Source organism: Nannobrachium achirus (assembly GCF_963921795.1).
Source record: "Nannobrachium achirus genome assembly, chromosome: 9".
NCBI classification, from domain to species: Eukaryota; Metazoa; Chordata; class Actinopteri; order Myctophiformes; family Myctophidae; genus Nannobrachium; species Nannobrachium achirus.
In genome coordinates this window covers 31,067,648-31,094,619 of record NC_137818.1, presented here as the reverse complement: position 1 = coordinate 31,094,619, position 26,972 = coordinate 31,067,648, and the positions used below count along the sequence as shown (strand labels likewise).

General features: G+C 42.7%; 1 protein-coding gene across 3 annotated transcripts in view; it reads right to left on the bottom strand.

Moving 5' to 3' along the window:
• Positions 1-24,126, bottom strand: part of adcy6b (adenylate cyclase 6b) — a 69,963-nt gene extending 45,837 nt beyond the window's left edge. For 2 of the 3 annotated variants that reach the window (XR_013962374.1, XM_080734099.1), the window contains exons 1-3: positions 23,918-24,126; positions 20,618-20,718; positions 19,334-20,228 (exon numbers count right to left, since the gene is read on the bottom strand). Coding sequence is in view for 2 of the 3 variants with exons in the window: in XM_080734099.1 (XP_080590225.1) it covers positions 19,334-20,224 (891 nt within the window). In the remaining variant the exon portion in view is untranslated. The remainder of the gene's footprint in view (positions 1-19,333; positions 20,229-20,617; positions 20,719-23,917) is intronic. The other variant, XM_080734100.1, reaches the window with a different exon arrangement.
• Positions 24,127-26,972: the final 2,846 nt, after the last annotated feature.

Genomic DNA, 26,972 nt, shown 5'->3' with positions numbered 1-26,972 from the left:
GTTGCATTGGGTTTTGTATAAATTAAAGAAAAAAACAAACAAAGCCTTATGGTATTACATAATTTATTAAACACGATACATAAATTAACAAAGAAATGTCTGATTTGTGAAACCAAACAGGAAATGTATATGTTAATTTGCACATAATGTTTCAGATTCACAGCTGACCAATCAACAGGGGTAATTCATATAACAAATGTGAAACTCTTTTAGGCTTAACATGTGGACCACAGGCCTTATTCTCTGCATACAGAGTGAAATCATTGCAAACTTCCAACTTCCAAGTTCTAAGATTTGTTTAATTTTTTTTTTAGCACTATCAAATGACTGTGTGTTTTGGTTAGTTCAATAACAACACTGTTTCTTGGAATCATGGCTCTATTGAATGGCTGTGTTGTGTTCAGGGGTGTCACACCAAATGCTGGGCCCTGGGTACAAGGATTCGCTGCGGGCCCCCCATGAATGTTAACTATAGCAGATATACAAGCTCACAGCGCGGCACCGAGTGCCGCGCTGCGAGCTTGTAGATCTGCTATTTTTGAAAAATGTTGAAAATGTGTGCAAGAAAACTATGTCAGTGGTGCTCAAACTTTTTCATGTGAAGGACCCCCAAGATGATAGGTATTTGGCCACGGACCCCCATCTCAAAATATTTAGTTTCAGGGAACCCCCAGAAGCAAAATTAGAGTTACAAATGTCCGCTTAAAAAATATATATTTTCAAAGATTTGAATACATTTTCACGACTTTTCAAAAATAGCAGATCTACAAGTTCGCAGCGCGGCACTCGGTGCCACGCTGTGAGCTTGTATATCCGCAATAATAACCACACTATAGCTTGTAATCACTCTACTGAATGATTATGTTTTAGGTTAATTAAAAATACATGTCATTGCTTGAAAATACTGTTGATTGACTGTTTTGGGTGAGTTCAATAGAGCCCAGAGGTTTACCTGGTTGCCGTTTTTTTTCCCCCCATTCGGAATTCCCATAGACTTTTTTTCATATCGCGTCATATAAGAACTGTGTTCCAAACGTGAACAAATGATCTCAGCAGGTTTTACTCATATGGATATGAATAATCAACTGATGGTGAGAAAACGCTAATGTTACTGTCACCAAATTAGTTACATTTTCGCCAGAAACAGACTGTATCAAATATTAGTGACTGACTATCATAAACCATACAGAGCCACCTCCCCGACAATATCGCGGAGACAGTTTGTTTATTTTTGGACCACAATGCTTATATGAGACGATTGTAAGATGACTCAATGATATTCTCCATAGAGAAATTACTTCTGCAAACCGTGGGATGAGGGAGTGACGTCATGACTTTGTTATAAGCACACTAATGCTTCGAATCACTCTATTGAATGACTGTTTTGGGTAAGTTCGATAACCACACTAATACTTGGAATCAGAAAGGGGAAACAAAGAATTTGGTGTTAAAGGCAGCTGATAATGGCTTCTACAGTGTTCCGAGTGGATCTGTTTAAATTATGTTAATACATATTCTAATTAATTAATCATCTATTTGAAAAATATGATGAAGGGATGAAGCTGTGAATAGACAATGACATATTTAGACGGGTATCCTTTGAGGACACTATCAGAGAGACCTACCCAATAGCCATTTCTCAAGTCTGTCAATTACATTTCTGTGATCAGTTGCTGGTATCTAGCAGGATGAGGACAGCTATTTTATTTGCATCAGTAGTAATTCTAGGTCTGCTGACTTCTTTTAGGGTTAGGGTTTCAGTGCTGTGGGTGACTTGAAAAGTGAAAACCAGACTGAAATGTATCTCAAATCTAATGTTATCTTATTCAGGTGATTATGTATGGCCAAGAATAAATGCTATGGTTGGCAGTCTGTGCCCAGACAGCAGTGCTTTGGCAGCATATTTATGGAAAATCTATTCATTTTAGCAGATAAATAGGCAATTTAGTCAACCAATATTGAATCCTTTCCCTCCCATTACAGCTGCTATTTTACATTTTTGATTTCAAAATCAATGCGCTCCTGTCCATAGCGTCACCACACCAGGCAGACACATACTGTACACTGAGACATGAGTGACAGCTGCCACTCAAAGCCTTGGACACATCCAATTATTGCTTTTCGCTTAATAGCTTCATGCCTTTGCTTCACACTTTTTTTAAAGATTTCTTTTTTTCTTTTTGCCTTTATTGATGGGACAGTAGACTGACAGGAAATGGGGGGAGAGATGGGGAGTGACATGCGGCAAAGGTCCGGATCAGGAATCGAACCGGCGACACCACCAGACATCCATGCCATGTGGCAACGCCTAAGTGGTATGCGCCCGAACCAGTAGGCCAACGGGCACCCCGCTTCACACTTTTTTCTGGAAGATTCTACAGTGGCCGTCACGGACTCAAGTCTCCTGACTTGAACCTCATAGAAAATCTCTAGTGGGATTTGAAGAAGGCGGTTGCAAACGCAAATGAGTGAATATGAGTGAACCGAGTGAACCGGAGGCCTGAGGAATGGTCTAAGATTCCTCATGAATACTGGCAGAAGCTGGTGTCTGGCAGTGCGTGCATCAAGTTTGCAGCAGGTCATAACAGCAAAAGGGTGCTCTACTAAGTACTAAAGACACTTGTCATGAACAGGTTCAATAATGCTGAGCCTGCAGTAGTCATTAAAAGTGGCATTTTGTGTTGAATTTGGAGAAACAACTCAATATTAGTTGTGTTGAGCTATTTATTTTGTTCTTGTTTGTTTCATGCAGTTGACAGTGAATTTTGCCAATGAACCAGATATGCAGTGGGGTTTGAATAATTTCAAGTCAATCATATATACTGTATATATTAATGGTGTCAAAGTTAACACGTTATTAACGTGTTAACGCATGACGCAATTAAATGCCATCTGCTTTGTATTGCGAGATCTGGTTGTCAGACTGGCAATGAACAAATCTTGTGTGAGAGATGTATGTGTGTGTGTGTGTGTGTGTGTGTGTGTGTGTGTGTGTGTGTGTGTGTGTGTGTGTGCATAATGTGTGTGTGTGTGTGTGTGTGTGTGTGTGTGTGTGTGTGTGTGTGTGTGTGTGTGTGTGTGTGTGTGTGTGTGTGTGTGTCTGTGTCTGTGCATGTGTGGAAGTGGTTCCATTCAGACTGACAGCTCTTTGATCCACACAGCCTGTTGTGTTTGCTACTGGTCTCTCATCATCAGCTTGGCTGGCTAAACCAGCACAGACCGTGCCGGTCATTCTGACCTGACAGAGAGATGAGGTGTAAAGAGAGAGTCGCTTACCAGCAGTTGTGGAAACAGTACTCACATTTTGCCCATCTACAAGCCCCCCGCACTCGCCGCAGAGACAAAATTACCCAAAGTACATAGGACTGGAGAGGTTAATGTATGTTATACTAATCCAAAGTAACTAGTAGCTAAAGTTGGTCATTTATTTCATAGCCGGTGCAGATATGTTTTATCCCTGCATCTGATCAGATTGAATTAAATAGGCCTACTAGCATTTCTGATGTTTAATATCACAATTTAACAATTTATGTAAATATATATAACAAATGGCAAGAATAGCAGATATACAAGATCACAATGCGGTTACACGTGATTCGGGGGCTTAAAGGGGAAGACTAGAATCCTCCAGTTCTAGTTGCCTTGAACTGGAGGATTGATTTTGAGGTTTGTATTGTAAAGTACAACTTGATGACATCACACTGTTGAAAATGGGTGGTCTTCCCCTTTAAGTCCTTTTTTCTTTTCTACAAATCTAACCTTGGGAGTTAGCCTCCTTCTGTATGATGTCCTTAAACGTTCTCCATGTACTCGTTGGGGTCTTGAAGGAACACCACACACAGCCAAAACATTGGCTTATAAGGTGCGGCTCTCAGCAAGGTGTTTTATTGGGCAAGGCGGAAGGGATGGAATGATAAAGAAAGCAGTGGCGGCTGGTGGAATTTTCCCAGGTAGTGCTACACCAACAATTAAGCCAACAACAACATGTCCTATCAGACTAGTTTATTTTGATAGGCCCTGCCAAGACAGACATAACTAATGGCATGAGAAAACATTATGATTAACACCTTTTTGTACTTACAGCACAGACTAACAATAAAATACTGCTGTATTATCAAGATTAACACATTGATCGCCGCGTGACAACCTTGCCGAGTTATTCCCAATGGTCCAGGCCGTGGAGTTGACCATTCAGGTGGAATGAACAGCAGCAGTCAGTGCAGTTCTATGTGTGTGGATATCTATGCGATGAGAACTGCAGACCTAAGCCTACGGCGTGCCCTGTTCACTTACATTGAAGAGTGAACTACGCAATTGTACGCATGTGCGATGGTAAAGAGTTTTGCACCCATATTAAGGCAACATAGAACGGTTTTATCGTCATTGTATTGCAGGTTATACACAATATTTACCTTGTTGGTTTGATCCTTTGAAATGTATATAGAATATATTTTAATTATAAAATAAAATGTATTCAAGGAAGATCTAGGTTTGAGAGAGGTGGTGCAGCTTACTAGCTCCCTCCCTCACTATTGACGGCCCACGCCTGAAAGAAAGTACAGCTGGGTGATAGGATTTCAGATCAATATCATGATTATTTTGAACTTTTGCCTCGATTACGATTAATGAACGATTTAGTGCATCTACATCTATGCACATTTTTACACCACCACCATTGTACGAAGTCAGCTAATCAGACCAATATATCGGTCGGGCTCAAAGGATAACATACTGTATGGGTCAGATTCAAACACTTCAGCACTGATAACCAGAGACGTACTCAACACTAATCAAACAAAGGCATCAACCAAGAAATCAATGTGTGGGTTGGACACAGTGAAGGATAAGTTCCAATATGTTAGCCAGTGCTGACCACTATCCCACCAGCCCATCTGTCTCTCTATAGCAGCTGAGTTCTAAAGTTCAGAATTATATTTCCCCTAAGACAGAAGAAATGCTCTGGAGACCCTGCTGACATGGGGAGTTGGGGACTATACTTCCCAATGATTGATCTCAGAGGGCTTTTAAAATGTCTTCCATAAACTTGTGTCAGAGATGAACCAATCGTCTCTGATGGTAAGTCCATCAGAGAGTCCCGACTGGACCCTATTGGCCCCAAACTCCAAAATCAGCAATGGCCAGTAATCTTGTTGCAATAATGCACACTACTTAAACACTTAAACACTGTTGTTTTGCTAGCTCTAGACTTGAACAAAGCAAACTCATTCCTTATAAAGGTTTAAAATGTTGCAGAAAAATGAGGCATGGTGGGGGGGTTGGGCTATCTTTGCCAACTTGGGTCATTGCCATCTGGAATTGAAGCTCTGTTTGCGTCATAGCTAAATTGGTCTCCGGTGACCAGTGAGACCATGGAGTAATCTTTGTGAAACACTGTGTAAACTGAGTAAATTCCACCAGGCTCAAAAGCTTTGGACTTGGGCCGCACATCTCTCAGAGGAGCAGATCCTAAATTAATACTGGCAGATGAATGTTTTCCAAACATGATGCAAATCTCCCAGCTATCCAGGATTTATTGAACAATGCTAAGCATAACCATGGGGAACCTCCGTCTCCATTTTTGTTTTGTTAAACAAATCCTCAACAAGTCCTCAAATGAAGGGATTACTCTGCTCATCTTTCCTAAATCTCCAATGTACCTGTCCTCACACACTGGCATATGTTCAGAATTATCCCAAATGGCCAATTTGTGTGTTCTATTCCCCCCAACAAGAGCTGAGGAGAATTACAGCGCATATTGCAACCGGAAAAGCTGTTTGAAAACGTAATGTTATATTATTACAATTATTTGGGGTCTCACTTGCACTTGCAAACCCATAAGATAAATATGGGTAAATTCTTCTTCTACAACACTGCAACCCAAGTGTGGGATTCCTTCACCCCTTCCCTTAAAACATGTAGCTCGCTGGCCTCCTTCAAAACCTGAAAATTCACCTTTCAGGAGGCCAGAGGCGGAGGTAGTTATCACTTCTCCCATAAGCTGCGTCTTAACAAGTCCGTATATCAAATCCTATTTCCTAGTTCCTATTTCCTTAATTGCTTGTAGTTAGTCCCTCCTATTGTGGAAATAGAAAAGTAGAGAAGGAGAAGTCCCATTTCTGATGACAACATCACAGGTTATAGGCCAACTCCCTTGTAGGGGTGTTCTATTGTCAGTGGGCGGGACTAACATACAAGGAAATAGGAAAGAAGTGTAGGAAATAGGATCTAATTTAAGGACTTGAGACGCAGTAGACAGGCGAGAAGTGATCTTACCCCCACTTTTCCCCCCTACTCTGTACGTATAGTGTTTTATACTTGCGATGATATTTGAATGAATTTCCAAAGGAAACAAGACCGCAAGGGCTTTTTGGGGTGTTCCTTTTAGGCAGGATTTTTGACTGTACTTGTGCTGTACTACATATTTTGTTTTGATCATCATTAACATCAAGGCTCCCAGACAGGGGAGTGACAGTTTACAGTTTACAGTTTAGGCATTTAGCAGATGCTTTTAATCCAAAGCGACTTACAATAAGTAGATAAAACATCACAATAATAAACAAGGTTAAATGTCAGTAACAGCCTAAGGGGGTCAAACCTTTTTATTACTTATAAAATAACTACAAATATCCACTACTATGATTTGGTATCTGAACAGAAACAGAACACACTGCTGTGAATTGGCATGGACATACTGTACATGTCTGTCATTGTGTGCTGTCAGGAAGTGTCAAGTGCATTTGTAAAAGGTACGAGTGTGTACTGTTGGCTGACCGCAGTCAGCTGTCTGGGCTGCTTTGGTGGCCTGACGCTTGCTTGGCTGGACATACAGAGGGATGGATAGATAGATGGGCAACAGTGGACACAACACTCTGTTCCCAGCTGTGTCCTCACTAAACCTTACACTTCCTGCCCACTCACACACACCCAGCTGGAGAAGGGACAGCTGCAACTAGAAAAGTGCGCTCTTCTGGGTGCAGATCCCCGCCAGGCCAGGTTGTCTACCATATAATTTGGAAGGCAGTCATAGCCAATTTAAATGGAATCTGCGAGGTCTGACAGCTTGATCACATGACTCCAGGCATAATATGTACTGATAATATGTAAGGACTTTAGTCTTTGTAGGAGTAGGAGCAAAACGTGTGTTTTTGTGAAAATGTGAAATGTCAGAAGACTAGTCTAGCACAAATGGCCAGGGCATATAAGGGGAGTTGCGTCATATCCAAGGAATCCAGGGGGAAATCGATTTTGATTGTATGACCTATGGTTCAAGAGTTATTGGTCAAAACATGAAGTGGCCTGTTATAGCGCCACCATGAGGCAGATTTTAAATATTTATGGTGGAGGTTCTTCCTTGGCCTACTGGCAGTGTCTGTGCAAAGTTTGATTATCTTTTTTAGTGATTGTTCTATTAATTACTTTTTTGGCTAATCGATAAACACTTTTTTTTTCATTTTTTCATTATGATTGATTAAATTGAATAGTTCCATTAACTGCACTCCTACAACAAACCCTAGTTCATTCTCCATTGGCCCCTGAGCGAGGGACTGTACCTTGAACTGTACAGTGTCTATGAGCAAACCTTCCCAAGAATTTCCATTTCATTTGCGCCCTCCATCTCTTTTTGCACAATGTGACCACAAGGCTAAAAGTCCAAATCAATGAATGTAATTATTACAGTATGAAAGGATCATTATTTGTTTTCCCACAAACAGGATTGTGAACTAATTCGTTTTAAGTTCAGCATGCACACAGTATGAGCACATTTTGCAATACAAATACACTAACAGAAGAAAGGCAGGGGCTGCAACATAAACTACATCAAATGAAACAGTGACTGAACCACAGGCTGGGAACAAAAACACACAAGGGTCTGGTTTCACAGTCCAGTAACATAAGCATCAGTTAAAGCTCACAAACAAAACTCAACCACTAAGAGCATCAACTGGTGTCCTCCTATCCAGTGCTATAGTACCTCCCAAATTATGCCTAATATTGACTTTTACTACAAAGCACATAGATCAATACTGGGACAAGAGAAACTGGTTATAGATTAAACATCAGGAGAGTGAGAGCAGTTTGCAAAAAAGAAAAAAGAAGAAAGCCTTGCTCCACTCATCGGTTGTTCAGCCCTGAACTCATGCATGAAACCAATCCGTCTCCTGAGGCAACTTAAGGTAGCATCACGTGTCCCACATGTTTGTGAAGCTTGATACGTTAGTAGAGTTTTACAAAGATAAAGCCACATTGGTGTTGAGTGTCAACGTACGGAGTGACAACCACAGTGTTCAACCACAGTGTTCTTAACACTGTGTTCTGTCCCTGTTATTCAGGGTGCCAGGCAGGCCCAAACAAAGGCTCTTGGGGATGGGGATCCAGATAAAATTAGAACACGTTTTCAAAGTGTGGGCCGCGGCCCACCCGGGGCACCGCAGGGGTGGCCAGGAGGGTCAATTGGAAAGGAGGGAAAATTATAAGTGTGTATGTATATTTATTTATGTATTTGTATATTAAATTCAGTTCATTAGAAGATTATTGTGCCAGTTTCACCACTTTCACCATTCTGGCATGTCAGTGTCAGTCTTTTTGCCATTTTGCAACAGAGGGGCACAGCCAGACGCTATGGCTATTTGGGGGTGCTTGGCATGGAAAGGTTTGGGAACTCCAATTAGACAACAAAGACTGCATGCCCCTTTGCTGGCATGTACAGTTTGGCATCAAAGGGGCTTGGTCGGTATTTGGTAATTCAGGAGTTTTTGTGTGTGTGTGTGTGTGTGTGTGTGTGTGTGTGTGTGTGTGTGTGTGTGTACGTGCGAGCGTGGGTGCATGCGTGTGTGTGTGTGTGTGTGTGTGTGTGTGTGTGTGTGTGTGTGTGTGTGTGTGTGCGTATGCATGCATGCATGTTTTAAAGGATGATGAACATTGCGTGGCTAAGCCTCTTCTCTACAACATCAAGAGGCTCATGACAAATCACTATGTCATCTATTAAAGGGAAAGCCGCAAACATGCAAAGCTGCCAGTCATCTGGTTTTGGTCTGTAATACAGCCTTAAAAGGCAAGGAAATGGCTTTCCTTTTTCAATAAATCAAATGACACAGAAATATCTATGGAGCGAAAACATCATAAATCACAATTGCCTTTTTGAGCTACGAGAGCCATTGGTTGGGTGAATGTTGTCAGAGGCATCAAGTGCCCAAACATGTGAATGTGTCTTAACCCCCGAGTCTGTCAAATGACATCATGAGACCAGGGTCTTGTTATTACACGTGACATCATCCACTGACAATGGGGATAAAATGACATGCCAAATGTTATGTGCTTTTGCCGTGAACCCCGGCATTTGTTGAACAATGACTTGTTAAATGAGACAGAGAAGAATACAGATGGAGAAAAGTAGTTGTAATCTTATCTATGGCATCTCAGTGTCTGAATAACATCTGAATGAGCATTGCCTTCCTGTGCTGCTCCACGGTTCCAAAGAGCCACGGGCTCACTGTGAAACCAAGACTTCGTTTTTGTGTGCAACAGGGGCGTCACAAGGGGGGGGGGGGGGGGGGGGGTAGTGGGACTGAGTTACTAGGGCCTTAATTATTTTTTTACTTTATATAGTATCTGCTATTTTTTGAAAAGTCATGAAAATGTGTCCAAATCTTTGAATATATGTATTTTTTTAGTGAACATTTGTAACTCAAATGTTGCTTCTGGGGGGTCCCTGGAACTAAATATATTGAGATGGGGGTCCGTGGCCATTTTGGGGGTCCTTCACATGAAAAGGTTTGAGCAACACTGACACAGAAACATAGGTTTTTCAAAAAATCTTGAAATATTCAAAAACTTGCACAAATCTTCTAGATTTTTCAAAATAGCAGATCTACAAGCTCGTGTCTGCTATTTCTTCAATAGTTAAAGCACCCAGGGCCCAGAATTTGGTGCGACACCCCTGGTGTGCAATATCTGCCCTGAAAAAGTGAAGAGGACGACGAAAGAACACAGCGTCCTCTTTGTGTGGACAAAACATGTCACCATAACCCTCCTGCAAAACGGCCACTACCACAACAAGGAATAAAAGATCGGAATAATTTATTTTATTTATCCATTGAAATCCTACTGCTGTAGCGTTATGATGCCAGTCTCTGTGTGGGCTGTTGTAATGTTGACACAGTTGACTGAGAACATGATTGACAAGTACGCTAATGGCAAACTTTGAGAGCCAGCCAGGCATTTTTACACCCTCTCCCATCAGTGAGCACGTACACAAAATCTGTCTGTTTTGCTAATTTAACTTTGAAGAGTGTGCAAAATGGAACCAAATGGACCTGCAAAGGTCCAGTTATCCGCCTTTCAAAGTCTGGATTGGATTTGATTGTGCAGGGTTCACCAGGTTCAGCAGAAGCTGCCGTCAAAACGGACTTTCAAAGCCTTGAGGCTTGCATGCCACATTGCCATGCCACAACAGTTATCACCACTAATGGATCCCTAATATGTAAAAATGGCTGTTATCTGTTTGGCATTAATAGGGGAAATTTCACCAATTATCAACCTAAATCCCATTGTTCTGATTCGAAAAGATCAGTATTAGGCTACAGTGTGCAAAAGGTACCCTACGGTATGTCTTTTGTGTATTTCGCTGCGGAATGTTGGCATCACAAGACGATGGTGTCAAATGCGTTGTTAAATACCTGTTAATAGAGGCCTCTGCTTCCAAATATACCGTTCAGCTATTATTAGTCCAGCTGTTATTCGCCCTATCAGTGTCAGTATTATAAAGAGCAATATTTCTCACCCATGATGGTGTTTGTTGTCCAGGTGTATATCATTGCTCCAAGCTGTAATACAATAAGTGGATGAGTCACAACAAACCCCTTCCCTCTCTGAGGAGGAGGGGGGGGGGGGGGTACTCCAGCCTATGCATTATTTGCACCATTATTGTTTGGCACGCACCAAATCTAATGATGACAGCAGCTCAGTGATCTGGAGCAGTGAAGGGGGACATAGATCACTCACTCACACGCACGCACACACACACACACTCCACTTCACCTGGTTCCATGATAGTTAGGTTTGTGGTGCGTGGTTCAGTGAATTTGTGTGGCTCTGTGAGTGTGCATGCATGGGTGTGTGTGTGCGTGCGTGCGTGCGTGCGTGCATGCGCGCGTGTGTGTGTGTGTGTGCTAGGGAATCAACGACTTCTGATATCTGATAAGTCGACTTGTCTGTCAATAAAGTCAAAGTTGAGTCAACACGCCATTTGTTGATGTCATCACATGAACACTTAAGGGAGGACCACACACACACACACACAAGACTGATCAAATTGAAGTGATTGTCACTCACTATTGTGAGTGGCGTCAAGACCAGAGCTCGATCAGTAGGGGAGAGGGAGAGGGAGAAACTATTTCACACAATAAACCAGTTGATGCTGGGTACCTACTGAACCTCATCAGGGTGATCAGTTTGTTTAAAATAAAATATATTACATTAATATATATATATATATGTATATATATATATATATATATATATATAGAAAAAGTTGAAAACCTTCCATAAGAAGGGACTGCATCACTCCAGGGAACTGCAATGGACAACTGCTTAATTCATGATTTTTTATTAGCACGACGCGATTCGCTCGTCAAGCTTCATCAGGTGCTATATATATATATATTAAAATTGATAGTCGATTCATTGTTAACATCCCTAGTTTGGCGAGAAAACTGGGGAGAAACTGAATGTAATATTTACTGGAGGGGTGCTTTAAATGGCTTAAAGGAGTAGTTCACCCCCAAAATGACTTTTTTTCCATTGATTACTCATGCCATGGAGAGTAGAGTTCAATAATATTTTTTGGTTTTTGTCACATTCCTAAGACAAAATTTTGATTTGAGTAAATTTACCCCCATTGATTCCGGATGGTGACCCGTTTCGAAACGGGTCACCATCCGAAATGAATGGGGGTAGTAAATTTATTGTTATCACATTTATGTCTTAGGAATGTGACAAAAAAAATAAAAATATTATTGAACTCTACTCTCCATGGCATGAGTAATCAATAGAAAAAAAGTCATTTTGGGGGTGAACTACTCCTTTAATGCATTACACAAAAGTGAGGAACATTTCTGAACTTTCTAGCTGTTCTAGCTGAGTGAATGAACCACCAATAACTGTACCTGTTAGTCATGTTTTTCAATAATCATGTTTAGTTTCTAGTGTGTTAAATACCTTCTGAACGTACTTTGACTTCCTTTTTAGATTTTTAGATTCGGTTTTTTTTAAATATCGCCTGCCCTTGCCCTGCCTGTGTGTGCATGCGTGAGCGTGCGCTTGTGTGCTGAACTGGATTCACTGTGAGCAGTACAGTACATCTTCCCTTATTTTGAGCATTCATTTGAGATTCCGAGAACTAGTTTACAGTATGTTGGTACTAGGAGACTTCTCTTTCACTCGTAACACTGTGAATTATTGTAAAAAATCAGTTTAAGATAGATTGCGTGGTCGCCGTGTCAACCTGTTTTTCTTGCGTAAGTCCAATGTTCTGGCCTAAATGCATTATGCACGCCTTCTGTCAGGTGTGCGACAATTCATTGACTGGTATCTTTTTCAGCAGCGAAGGATCAGTATGTTTCCACCAACTCTGCATTCACTGAGCCCACAACAAGCTGCCTCACCAACAGGTTTTTCCTCTAGCACCAGCTCTGCATAGGAAACAAAAGCATAAATAATGTACCTAAGGCTCCACATAGTAAAATCCTCAATGTTCATTTAACCCAGAGAGATGTGGGTCCATCTGTACACTACACACTATGAGTTTCAAATGGATAAATCAACACTGAGGATTTTACATTCTGTCTTCTTGACCTGCTAGTCAATAGCTTCTTTTTAGTGGACCCACAAAGACGCAAATGACCAACTCGTCTTTGGTCTCTCTTTAATCTGTGTGTATAGCTTAATGTATGTCTGCAGTGTGCTACACATTCTTAGAACAAAACAATAGCTGCCTCAGTAATATAATCCCATGATAAGACACTATGGTATATACTACATACCCAGCTGTGCATACTTCTCTGTGGAAATACACCCTATATCAAAACAAATTCTCCGGCACAGTGTCGGCCTGGTGTGTGTGTGTGTGTGTGTGTGTGTGTGTGTGTGTGTGTGTGTGTGTGTGTGTGTGTGTGTGTGTTCATATGTGGGAGCTCATATGCGCATCAGCAGCACACAGTCATATTTGAGTGTCTGAGGCCGAGCCATACCAATAGCCAGAGTGCACAGCGCCAGGAAGGGAAGCCATAACTCAGGTATTAAGATCAAGTACAGTAGATAAGCGGAAGAGAGCAATACTACGTTTATATTTAAGCTTATATTTAAGCTCCAACATACGATGTTACAATATGCACGACAGGAGACAGTCTTAAACAAATCTTCCCATGAGAGTACATCTTTTTTTGACGCTACAACAGGCTCATTCGAAACATTTGGGGGGAGGTTCTTCCTCGGCCGACTTGAAGTGTGCGTGCAAAGTCCCACGCCAATCAGTCGAGCGGTGCCCGAGATTAGCGGTTCACAGACGGACAGACAACATAAAGACAGACAGCCTCACTCACAAAAGCAAAAACATAACCCCTCATCTTTGGCCATTTAGGAATAGAGCAGTGAAGTTTGACGTAATTTACCCATCCTACCTGGTTCACGTTTCCACCCCCCCCCCCCCCCCATTCTGAATTCCCATAGACCTTTTTTCATATCGCGTCATATAAGAACTGTGTTCCAAACATAAACAAATGATCCAAGGAGTTTGACTCATATGGATACGAAGAATCAACTGATGGTGAGAAAATGCTAATGTTACTGTCGCCGAATTAGGCACATTTTCGCTAGAAACAGCCTTTATCAAATATGAGTGACTGACTATCATAAACCATACAGAGCCACCTCCCGACAATATCGCGCAGACCATTTGTTTATTTTTGGACCACAATGCTTATTTGAGACGATTTTAAGATGACCCAATGTTATTCTCCATAGAGAAATTACTTGCGTGAACCGGGGGATGAGCGAGTCACGTCATGACTTCACTGCTCTATAAAATCATGGGTGAGTTTCCCACTCCTCGAGATTTGTTTTTCAAACATGTAGATCTTTTTTATGTAGGAAAAGAAAATTGGATTTTTACTCGTGACCCATAGAAATTGGTCCGTGACCCACAAATGGGTCCCGACCCACTGTTTGGGAAACAGTGAATTAGACCATCCCGCATACGTGAAATCAAACCCATCCGTCAAAATGCTTTGAGGGACGTCCTCAAAAACCAAGACCCCCACATTTTAACACACACACACACACACACACACACACACACACACACACACACACACACACACACACACACACACACACACACACACACACACACACACACACACACACACACACACACACACACACACACACACACACACTATGTAGCTTTATCTTTATCTATCTCTATTCATCTGAGTAGGCCATTCTCCAGATCTGGAGTTGAACTGAGAATCGTTATTGAGATCTATCAAAACAATCACTGCGAGTTCTGTCAGCTCAATCTCAGTCCACTGAGAAATAAAAAGACCACTCTATCTGAGGGAGCCCTTTGTGAAAGAAGGAATCATGACTCAGAGAAGGTGATGGAGAGAGAGAGAGAGAGAGAGAGAGAGAGAGAGAGAGAGAGAGAGAGAGAGAGAGAGAGAGAGAGCAAAAGAGAGAAACTAAATAAAGAAAAGATCTCCACCAGGCCAGGTTGCCTACCCAGGACTGTGCATGTTGCATTTTGTTAAAGCTTAACCAGCATTCTGTTAAAGCGCCACCATGAGGCCGATTTGAAACATTTGGATGGCATTTGTTCCTTGGCCTAGTGGGAATGGGAAGGCAAAGTTTGTGGCATTTTGAGCAAACTTTGGAAGCCAATGGTAGCCAATGAAATATGAATACAGATACACGTACTGTACATCTTGATCATATGACTAGAGATAATGTGTACTGATTGGCATACGTTTTGGACAAAATCTGTTGGAGTAATATCAAAAAATCAAAATTGTAAAGATGTTTTGCAAAAACAATTCTCATAACAGGCCGCTATAACAGGCCAAAGTTAAAAAGTTGGGGTGGAGGTTCTTAATAACTATGCAAGACAGAGAGAGAACAGAGAACGAAAGCCCTTGCACAGCCGGGTGCGACAGCCCCGTGCTATTTCACGCCCTTGTGTGTGGTGATGCCACTCGTCACCACCATAACCTCTGTCGCCCCCCCCCTCTCCTCTCTGCTTCATCATGGATGTCTCTCACAAAGATGCCTTTTGTCCGCTGCCATCATCATCAGACTTGCATCTTCTCGGCCCTCATCCTGCGTGTCCATCCCCCCAGGGCACAACACAAATAAGAGGAGGGCGGTGCAGAGAAAAGAAGAGAACAGTTTTCCCATATCACAGATTCTGGCCCTGTGACGGCGAGGGCCACTGTGTGCGGCGCGCGCGCGTGCGTGCGTGCGTGCGTGCGTGTGTGTGTGCGCGCATGTGTGCATGTGATAAAGAGTGTGTGACAGCTTGAATGGGATCTAACTTTTCACAAAGCCACTATTGGCTAGGAGGAGCCAGACTGATAGATGCCTATTCTTGTACGAGATTGACAAATTGTGTGGTCCCTTCTTGAAGATACACACAAAGACAACACTATATACTTCCTCCGGATCCTATGAACTGAAGATGATCTAAAGAGCACAGTGATGAGTTTAGTCTGTATACTGTAGAAGCACCAGCCACAGCAGGAGAACAAACAGGGGTGGAACGTAATTAAGTACATTTACTCAAGTACTGAGGTATTTGTACTTTCCTTGAGTATTTCCAGTTTCCAATTTCCAATACTTTTACTCCTCTACACCTCTGATCAAAATATTGTACTTTTACTGCACTACATTTATTTGAGAACTTTAGTCTAGTTTATAGTTTTATTACAAAACATAAATCAACTACTTAAATCCTATACATTTCGGCCATTTGAAAATAGATGATCTACAAGCTCACAGTTTGAGCTTGAAGATCTGCTATTTTCAAAATATTACTTTTGTACTTTTACTCAAGTTAATTATGAATTCTGGACTTTTACTTGTAACAGAGTATTTATACATTGTAGTATTGAAACTTTTACTTAAGTAAAACATTTGAGTACTTTTTCCACCGCTGAGTACAAAAGAGGGGCACAAGGTACGATGGTCCTATAGCCAGCCTGTCTAGGACATGGGTACTTAAGTTAAGTTCACCGGACCGCTAGTGTTATACTATGTCAATATTAGCTCACTCAGAGTGGCTCCATCATCATCATCATCATTTGGTGGCTTTAAAGGCAATAAAAAAACAATAACTTTTGACTGCTGAAATAAAGTGGGCTGTGACAGTAAATGAAAATAATTCTGCCACCTCAGAATATAGAGAAAGTCCATACGGTTTATAAACATTTCAATCGATAAGTTCATTTTAACAATGCAGGGCCAATTTTATCCCAAACACCTCACAGAGCCATTGGTGGTAATAGGTTTAAAATTGTGACCCCAACAGGAAGTAAACTTCCAAACTTGCCATTATTAGTGTTAGGACAAATTTATTATTTGAGCTGTACAGGATAGCAGTTAGTACTTGTACATAGTATACAGACTAGTATATAGTGTTAGTAAAGTCTAGTATGTTGAGTAAATCAGCAAATTATGTGATTTTATTACAAATCTAATTTGAATCTGTAACGTCTCCGTACACTCTCTTCTATGGTAAAGAAATTATCATCTTGTTTTTGTGTTGTTCAGTCCATTGCACAACCCCAGAATCCCACCCCACCCCTTTTCACCTCGCAACAATAGTCTCCTTGTTTTAAGGAATCGAGGCCTGAATGGCACTGTGTTACATTATCATGATATTCGTTCATAATACAGCTTAACAGGCTCATTCAACCCAGATGGCCTTAGACAACAAACCCCAGCAGAGCTGCCTGCTCGAGCTGCCCTACAGCACAAAACATCGCCTCATTAAAAATCTAATTTGAAAAGCTGCCAAGATGTACAGCACCATCTACTTTTAGTACAGGACCTTTAAGGAGTGGTTGATCATGAGTATGTACTATGTACAGTACCATGTTTGTACTATACTGATGCAAAGTACAAGTAAGGCAATTCTGACTGTAAATGTACAGGGAGAAATGAGACCCAAATGTAAATGTATAATAATAGGGAGACCCGGTGGAGTGAGGGCCAGATCAGTTCTGTTGAAAGTGCAAGTTCCCTTAAACTTTATGATGTGAATTTGAAATACATATATTGAATTCAATTTAACCATGACTGTACAGTAAAGAATATGTAGCCTATGTCTATCTAAAAAGAAAATTGATTTTAATACTTCTCTGAGGGGTTTATGACAGAAAAGGGGGCAGGCCCTGTTTCTGACAGAAAGGGGGGCTTTTTGACAGAAAGTCTTTCTGATAGAAAGGTGTTCTCTGTCATAAAGTAGGTACAAATACAAATTACAAATCCAAAAGTGAGTTGGAACAGTGACCTCGTGGCTTAGTGGGTGAGGATGGTAGGTCCACAATCCCACTGAGAAAGCCTTGAGGGGAGAGTTCTCCCCTGTGCTTTTCATTTCACCAGGCATTTCCTGGTTGCGCAGCCATACACATACTGTACATACATATATTTGTTCTGATTCATGATATGTGCTAAATCCGTAAATTGTATAAACTAGATTCTTACCCATCTCCTCACCCGTCCCTAAGGGATCCTTACCTCGGGCTGCTCACGTCTAGAGATTGCCCATTTATTCAAACTGGATAAATACCTGTATGCAGCCTTATTTATGCCTTGATATTATGATGTCACCTTTTGCTCCTCTCTGATTGGCTACGGTTATACACGCCCCATGGCCTGTGATTGGCTATGGGCGTACATTTCTGAATTCATAGATAGATAGATTATAAATGCACATAGCAGCATGCACTGTAATTGGTTTGCTTTTGAGGGGACAGACATACAGAGTCCTCTGTGTCCATTTGAGTTCACAAATGTAACCACTCGTCTCCACACAAAAAGCCTAATTAATTGGATGGAACTCCTCTCACTCAGGCCCTGTCCAGACGACAACGTATTTTTAATCCCCTGGGAAATAAAACCACGAACGCCCATGGGTGTCCACATGCAGACGCATGCAAACGGAGGACTAGCCGAATAGTTTCCAAAACTCCGGCTGCAGAGCATTTTTGTTACCCGGGCGTATTTCTTTTACAATGTGGACACCGTAAACGGAGAAGTGTAGAATACGGAGAAGTGTAGAATATCCCTATTTATCAGCGCATTCACGACATATTAACATTAGAGAGCTCGGCTGTCTTGTTAGGGATGGAGCCCTAATGAATGATTGTTTTAATGATATTTGTTACTCTTGTCAAATGTCATCTTCATAGATGGTGGTCACTGGTCAGCCACGAACTCACAGTTGCAAAAGATACGAGTTATGTTCTGAATTTGTTCATATAGCTTTCCACCGGCTCAATAAGCTGGATCGATCAGGTGCTCATTATCAATAACGAGCTGCAGCCCTCGATCGTCTTGTTAACGGGACGCGACGCGCTGCCTCTTCTCTTTGTCAAAGTTTGGATATCAAATGCCAATATCAAATGATTTCAAGCATAATGGAGACATACGCATGCATGCAGGCATTACTCCAGTCCATTCTCATCAGTTGTCTGACGCTTTGAAGGTGAGAATATGTTGATTATTCACGGCATGTGCCTCCTTTTAAATTATTTCCACGATCAGCGCAAGCTAAAAAAAAAAGTCCGTCTGAGAGAGCGCACCACTCTCTCTCTCAATACCAAGTGATGCTTGCTTGACCACGAAAGTTCTGATTGATAGAGTTACATTCGTTTAATACAGAGAGAGAGAGAGAGAGAGAGAGAGAGAGAGAGAGAGAGAGAGCGAGCACACCACACTCGAGATTCCTCTCCCCTCTCCTTCTCTAGAAATAGTTAAATGAATGTTTAAATAGCAATTGTGCATGTTAAAGTGTGAAGATTGTGAAACTTGGACGATGCATATAGCCTATAGATAGATAGCTGCTGCAATGATTGCATGAGAGCAGGGGGACGCGCCACCCGCTTCGGTGACGCACAGCAGACAGGGATTTATAGCGTTTTTATAATACCATGTGGACACACATTTTTTTATACACGGGCCCGTGTGGAGGCGTAGAGGTAAAAAAACGAGTCTGAAACCCCCGGGGATTTCTTTATGTGTAGATAGGGCCTCATTTACACGAGGACTGATACCTTACCTGTTTGAAGAGGAACTTGTCTTCCTGGTTGAGCTGCCATGAGGTCACTAGATGTATGGTGGAGAGCACGACTCCACTCATCACTGCAGCTCTCATCCTGACAGGCAGCAGTGTGTAGATGATATAAATGAAGAAGACAGTCCACCATATCCCCTCTGAGGCACTACGGGGGGCCACCAATAGTACCCCGAACACCTGAACCACAATCAGCACGACTATCACCAGGTAGCTGACAATCCACATGTAGTCCTGGTGGAAGCCATTACGGTTGCACACCGCCATCATGGACAAAAACAGGGCCATGGCCACAGAGAGCACGGAGGCATAGGCCTCATCGGGGGTGGCGTGGATGCAGTGGAAGGCGAGCATGATGCCACACACCACCACCAGCACCCCCATCAGCATTGTCAAGGAGCTCTGGTTGAGTCTGAAGAAGTAACGCTGGTACAGACGCTCTAGCTTAGCCGAATGGAACTTTTTGGACTGGAAAACCCAGACCAACTGCGCCCAACAGTCGGCAGCCGTCACAGCCTTGCTCCCCGTTCCGTCCTCTCCCCCTTCTTCGTCTTCCTTTTTGCCCTTCACCTCGCCATCGTCAATTCCGAGAGCCACAGACTTCAGGTCCGCGCCGCCTCCCGACCTCTTCCCATAGTGGTCCTCCTGCCAGCCGCAACGCATGCCGAAGTTGCCCCCGCCGCTGGTGCCAGCCCCACAGTGGTAGTGCTGGGATGGCGCAGGAGGGGGCTCGAGATCCTCAGGGTCCCGCAGGCAGCTCATGTAGTGTGGGTTGCACAGTGACGAGCTCGCCTTCCTTTTCTTGCCATTACGCTCGCCCCATGCTGTCTTCCGATCGTCCACTCTGGCTCCAAAGAAGCCTCTGGCCCACGACATCCTACTGAAACAAAACAGAAGAAGGTTTCAACATTTTATGCTCTGTCCACTGCAAGTAAGAATATTTCTTTCAACAGCGTTAGAATTAACCACATGAACACTAGTGTCATCATTCTGGGGCAACGATTCAGCGAACACATTCGGTGTATAGAGGGAAAAGGGGGGACCCCTGTGGGACTCAAAGTGTATACTGTAGACCGGTGGATTTCAGGGACTCTCTAGGTTCCTTTGTGGGGGTCTAAATTGACCCCTTACAAGTCTGTAACTTTGATAGTGTACAAATGGAACCATATTTGTACACTGTCAAAGTTAAGGGGAGACCTTCAAATTTCAAAGTTTGAGAACCACTGCTGTAGAGTTTAAAGGTTAATTATAATTGTGCCACTGTCTCACCTGTGTGGGCTTCTTTATGTGTTGTGGTACTGCATTCCCTGGTCAGGCCGCTCATTTATCCCTGCAAGATGGAGGTGTGTCGGGGTTTGAGCCGCCCACCTCTGCAAAAAGAAAAAAGAAAACGCCACAATGTTGTCACTTACTACAGTAACCCTATAGCGCAGCTGTCTTTCTGGGAATAGAACAATGCATATGATGTTGTTGCGTTGGGATAGCCAGAGGGGAAAGTGGATAATAGAACAATGCATATGTTGATGTGTTGTCTTAGCCATGAGGGGAAAGTGGATAATAAAAGTCACATGACGGTGTTTTGAAATGCTCCCTTTCAGTAGGGATCTGCTGAGGACTGTGTGTGTGTGTTTGTGTGAAAGAGAGAGACAGAGAGGGTAAAATAATTTGGCGATGAATAACAAATATATCTAATTATCTTGTGTGATACTGTTACCCTCCACTCCCACCTCCATCCGCGCCAGTCTTTCACTGTGTTTCCACAGGAATGACTGTCGGCTTTGTTTGCAAAACACTGTGTGACAGCAACAACCGGTCCAATTATTGCCTCATGCCGTGTGTGTTCAATTTTGCCATCAAAGACTAGCCCATGAAGTCGAATGCAGTCCTATCCCATTACGATGAACTCTTCACTGATTGCTGGATTTTGAACACTTTCCATTGGGCATTCCAGTCCAAGACTCTGGACTCTAGTGTTGGTGGATGGCGCTATAGCTGTATTACTACAAATCTGTCCATAAGATCGGTCTTGAGTGGGCAGAATTGGGTGTGCTCTATTTGACAACAAAGGCCTACTGAGTGGGCACCATCAGAGATCAAGAGCTCTCCATTCCAGATTAAATTGTCCATGCTTCCCCCATTAGCTTTCATGAGTCACTGGCTAGCTTCTGGCAGCACATGTCAAGGACACTGCTAACCTCTAAACTTAATAAGCAAATCTCTGCCAGGTCCACTGAGCAGAGACAAACAGCAGGAGGATGGCAAATGTACCTTTACACATGGCCTTGCTTAGAATCAACAGCTCTTAACCATTTGAGCCCTTTAGCTTGTAGATTTATTTAGGCTATTTTTGAATAAAAAAAATAAAAAATAAAGAAAACAAGTACCTTTCCTAAGCTATATTTTTGGGATTTTCATGAATTATTTAAGTTGTTTACAGTGAGAGATACTGGAAAAAAGAAGAGAGTGATGGGGAAGGACATGCAGAAAAGAGCCTCAGGTCTGATTTGAACCTGGGCTGGCTGTGCAAGGACTGAGCCTTAATGGTATGAGCTCTACCATTTTATAGCTACTGTATAAAGATATGGCTCTACCAGGAGAGCCACCAGGCAACCTAAAGACGAAGTTGATATAAAAATGCACTTATTCTTTCTTTGCTCAAAATAAGGATTCCAGGAGGGTTAATGTGGTTATAATTAATTAAGAGCGGCAACCAACACAGTAAAACATATACCAGTAGGTTACTTAAATAGCATTATTGTTCAATTAATTCACCGTCAAGGATAGCTATATAGGCCTATAGATAAATTGTAGCTAACCTAGCCCTAATTTAGTGAATTTACCTAATTTGCAAAAGCCCATAATACCCAATACTGCACTGGGTGCTAACTGAGCCATTTTTAGAACATCAAAAGCAGTCACTCTAGAATAACCCATGCATGCAAATATATCACATGCTTTCAGTGGACTGACAGCTCATGTGATGTGCTGTCCCTATGTTTTCTGTGAGGATGAGAATATAGTAGGCTATAGTTAGTGTGTGTGTGTGTGTGTGTGTGTGTGTGTGTGTGTGTGTGTGTGTGTGTGTGTGTGTGTGTGTGTGTGTGTGTGTGTGTGTATGCACTACACTACACTCACCTCTGGTGCATTTACGACAGCTCATGAAGCGGCATGCGGTTATGTAATACATTGCTCGCATCTTGGTACGCGAATGACATCTGAATATAACAACATAGTCAAGTATAGGCTATTTCACCGATTTTAATCGGCTACCTACACAGAGACAAATCGATTTCGAAACATGACTCTGTAGACCTAAATGTTCACAACAGTTAAATATAGAACAGATGTGACACTGTGTCCACTAGCTACACTACAGCATCTCCATCGCGGTTCTATCAACCAGCACCGATTTTTGACAGATCTGTTTTATAGGCAGCAATGCGATTACACACGTGTATGCACTGTAAGCCTGTTTGGTTGCAGGCATCCGAAGGCATGTTACATAACATAACGGGACGGGACGCTCCGCGTAGGCTGCCATGTCAACTGCTGCTATCAGCGGTGAACATTTCTAACATACCACGCATAAGTTCCACAGAAAGACAATATATGTAGCTATACAGTAAGGCCGTGTTGGCCGCAAAACGGCATACTTCGAATTCGTACTGCTGCGTACGGCGTCGCGTGTCGGAAATAGCCGATCTACAAGCTCACACGGGGCTCCTTTAGCCTCTTTACTAGTTGAACATCTGTAGCAACTTATCCCTTAAATATGACATAGGCATCATTGCCATGTATACTATTTCTCGAGTCCTTTAGTCTCGAAAAAGCTTGCGTCTTGACCCTGCTCATTTCCAAGGGATGTGCACTTGCAGCCCAGCCATAGTAGCCTGTAGCCTACAGGCAGCTCTCCACTGGAAAATGCGTAGGCTACATTTAGTGATATTAAACTCTGAACATTATAGATCAGCAATCAGCATAAGAAACAACAACACATGAACCCTATGGCGTCCATATTTGTGAGGCTGTAGATCGGCTATTTAGTAGATCCCAGTGGGACCCCTGTCAATTAGGTAGGCATAGGGTTCAAGTGACAAACATTTACAGTAGGCTACACAGCACGTCACATCTCTAAACTACAACCCGTATTGGGGTGATCATGCCCGTGATGATGGCAATGGCAGTGGAGTGGCCTGGCCACTGTGTGCTAAACGGCCGAACAGCTGATTGTCTTGTTACCAATAGCAACATGATTTACTGCCAGTGTGGATCCACATCGGCCATACCTGCATTTTAAAGGTTTCGCTAACACACACACACACACACACACACACAGTCCCGCAGGAGGAGGAGGACACTTGCAAAAAGCCACTGAATGCAGCGGAAATTATTCAGTGGAAAACAACACTGTAGCAAGTCAGACAGCTCTGCCTCTGTAGGAATCATGTTGCATTCATCTCTCACTGGTTTAACCGACTCGCTACAAAAATAACAATCAACATTCAACTGAACATTCTGTCAGCAGCAGCAGCGGCAGCGGGAAAGCTTGGGAGAAGCTCGTCTACTCACCACGGACACCCATGTACAGGAATAAACACTGCGGTACTGGTGCTGTTGTTGCACAAACTGTACGTCGAGCCGCGGTCGTAATGTGTTGTTCTTGAGGGAAGGGAAGAAAACGGCCCGAACAACCTTCGTGTTCTGTTCTAACCAGTGGTGTTTCTACTGGTTCGACCTCCCTCCCTCTCGCTCGCTCGCTCGCTCGCTCGCTCGTTCGTTCGTTCACTCACACTCACTCACTCACTCTCCCCCTGGCCCTCTCTCTCTCTCTCTCTCTATCTCTGTGCACACACAGTACACACACGCGCACGCACAACACAACACACAAACGCTGCATTCCCGTTTGTGAACTGAGGAGTCCCCCTAGAGGTGGCCTGGCCTGGTATCCCGCGTGTGTGTGTGCGTATGCGCTTTACTTGCTTGTCCGCACGTGCACGTAAGTGCGTGCGTCTGTCCGTGCGCTGTAGTCTTATTATATTATCTGAGTCCGGCGTCTGTTTGAGAACACAACTTTGAGTTGAGTCTGCATTTGGCTCCGTCGAGATAGCTAGGCCCAGAGAAGGTTCTGGCTAGGCCTATCTTCGGAATTTGTCAGTACTATTTTTTATATTTGGACATTTATTACATAATCACTTTGGATTCTTCCAGTCTTTAAATGGCAGACAGACTGACAGGAAAGTTCAGCCTGACCGACCGGCGAATGCTGGCTATGCTGCCAAATAAATTGTAGTGTCTTCAGTATTACAGCGCCATCTAGTGGTAACTTTGTTAAACTGTCAGTTAGGCCTAGATGCCTCAGCAAACTTCATTGATGATCTATGATAATGGTTCTCATCAAACTTCACGGACCTCCATAACTGAGTGTACAAATGGAACTCTGCACTATCAAGCATAATTTACAGGGAGCCCCTGGAACTCTCGTAAGTCATAAGGACCACTGGCACTGGGGGTCCCCAGAACCCCATTTTGAGAGCCACTGCACTGATCATGTGATCAATGATCAGAAGATTCAGAACTTCAGGGGGTCACGAATATCGCTGAGATGTAACTTCAGGCCAGGGGGTCACGAATATCGATGAGATGTATCTGATGGGGAATTGGCAACAATTGGATTTCATTTTCTCCCAAATGAAATGGTAGAAAATGAAAATTAACTGTTTAAAATATGTAGTGTAGCCTACATAATATAGTGTTTAGTACCTGCAGCTGCAGTTTTTGTAAGAACAAACTAAGGAGTAAGAAAATCTGTGAAACGAAAGGCTCACCTACCAGAACCAGTAAGCAAACAATGAACTCTAAAGTTGTGGAGTAACCAGTAAGGCAACACTATTGTTGACACAAAATACTTGATGAACTTCCACTTTCTGCATTAGACTCCCCCTTGCCTTCTGATTTGAATTCAGAATGCAGGAGGAGTATACCGGTTGTTTACTAGGCTAGGGATCTAGGCCCCTCTTGTCACTTTACTCTAAATATCTTTGCAGTAAATAGTCGATATACAAGCTCACAACACGCCGCAACATCTGCTGTTTTTGCCAAATGTTAGCTCCAGAATGGAGGCTAGGTCTAGGGCAGTGGTTCTCAAAGTGGATTCCAGGGACTCTGTGGGTTCCTTTAGGGAGGCCTAAATTGACCCATACAAGTCTGTAACTGACGGCGTTAAGGGGAGGGGCACAGCGTTGGTGTAGTGGTTAGTGCATATGCCCTTCATGCGGAAGGTGAATGGTTCAAACTCTGCCTAGGCCTGACGTCAGCAAGGGTGAGAAGACGACAGCTACCTCATGGCCTCCCCTAAGTAACAAGAAATCTTGTGAAATAAAATGTCACCAACATCAAGGACGTACAGTATCATCAAGGACGATGATACACAAAAGAAGAAGAGTTAAGGGGAGACCTTGAACTTTTGAGGAAACACTGGTCTAGGGAGATCTATACTGTCCAGGTGGAGCTGGCATGTTCCTGGATCGATCCCCTAACTGCTCCTAATGAGCAGGTTGGTGGTGCCATGCATGTGTAATACCCAGGATTCTATAACCTGGGTCTCTGCTGGAAACCAAACATATATCACTCACTCATAACTAGGAATTCCCTCTTGGCCTATTAGGCTTATGAAGTCTGGTAGTTCAGACAAGCGGTCTTATTCCCCCCGTCCATCCTCCTCCCATCCAAACCTGTCCTGCTGCTGTTATTTTAGAAACAAAGGGAATGATCTACAACAGGAATGATATATGACACCAACATAACCCACTTCTAGATGGAATTGTGTCTAGATAGATTGTTCAATGGATGCTTTAAAACATCTAAAACCTTGACAATGGCCATGCATGCACTGACTGTTTTGTGCACACACGCACACGCACGCACACGCACGCACACACACGCACGCGCACGCACGCACGCACGCATGCGCACACACGCACACACACGCGCACACACACACACACACAACACACACACACACACACACACACACACACACACACACACACACACACACACACACACACACACACACACACACTCCTTTTTGTGATGTTTTATTGCTATTTTAGGTTATTAGTGTGTTTGCTATTAGGCAACACACTATTGTTCTAGGTCAAAGAACTTTTATGCCAGATAATGTGAACCTGTTTTTTTTTAAATAATAAACTGAGGTTATCTTTGAGTTATCTTCAAGTTATCTTGGACAATATAGCCTAATGTCCAATCAGACAGGATTTGTCATGCTTCACCTGACTTTGAGGAATTGTCATTATTATTAGTGGTAGTATTATTATGACATGATATTAGGAAAAACTATGCTGTAAACCAGGGGTTTTCAAAGTGGGTGACGGGGCACTCTGGGGTGCTGTGACGGCAGTCCAGGTTTGCCGTGATATAATTTGATAATTTATTTGGACAATTAAAAACAACTAGTCAGGATCATTTTAAACTTGAATTTTAAATCTTCAGTCAGCTCTAACCAAAATAGCCATTATCTCAATGTTTTCCTTGCTAAAACTTGCCATAAATATAAGGTGCCAGGAGTGAAAAGGCCCTACATTCATTAAGATAATGTAGGGGT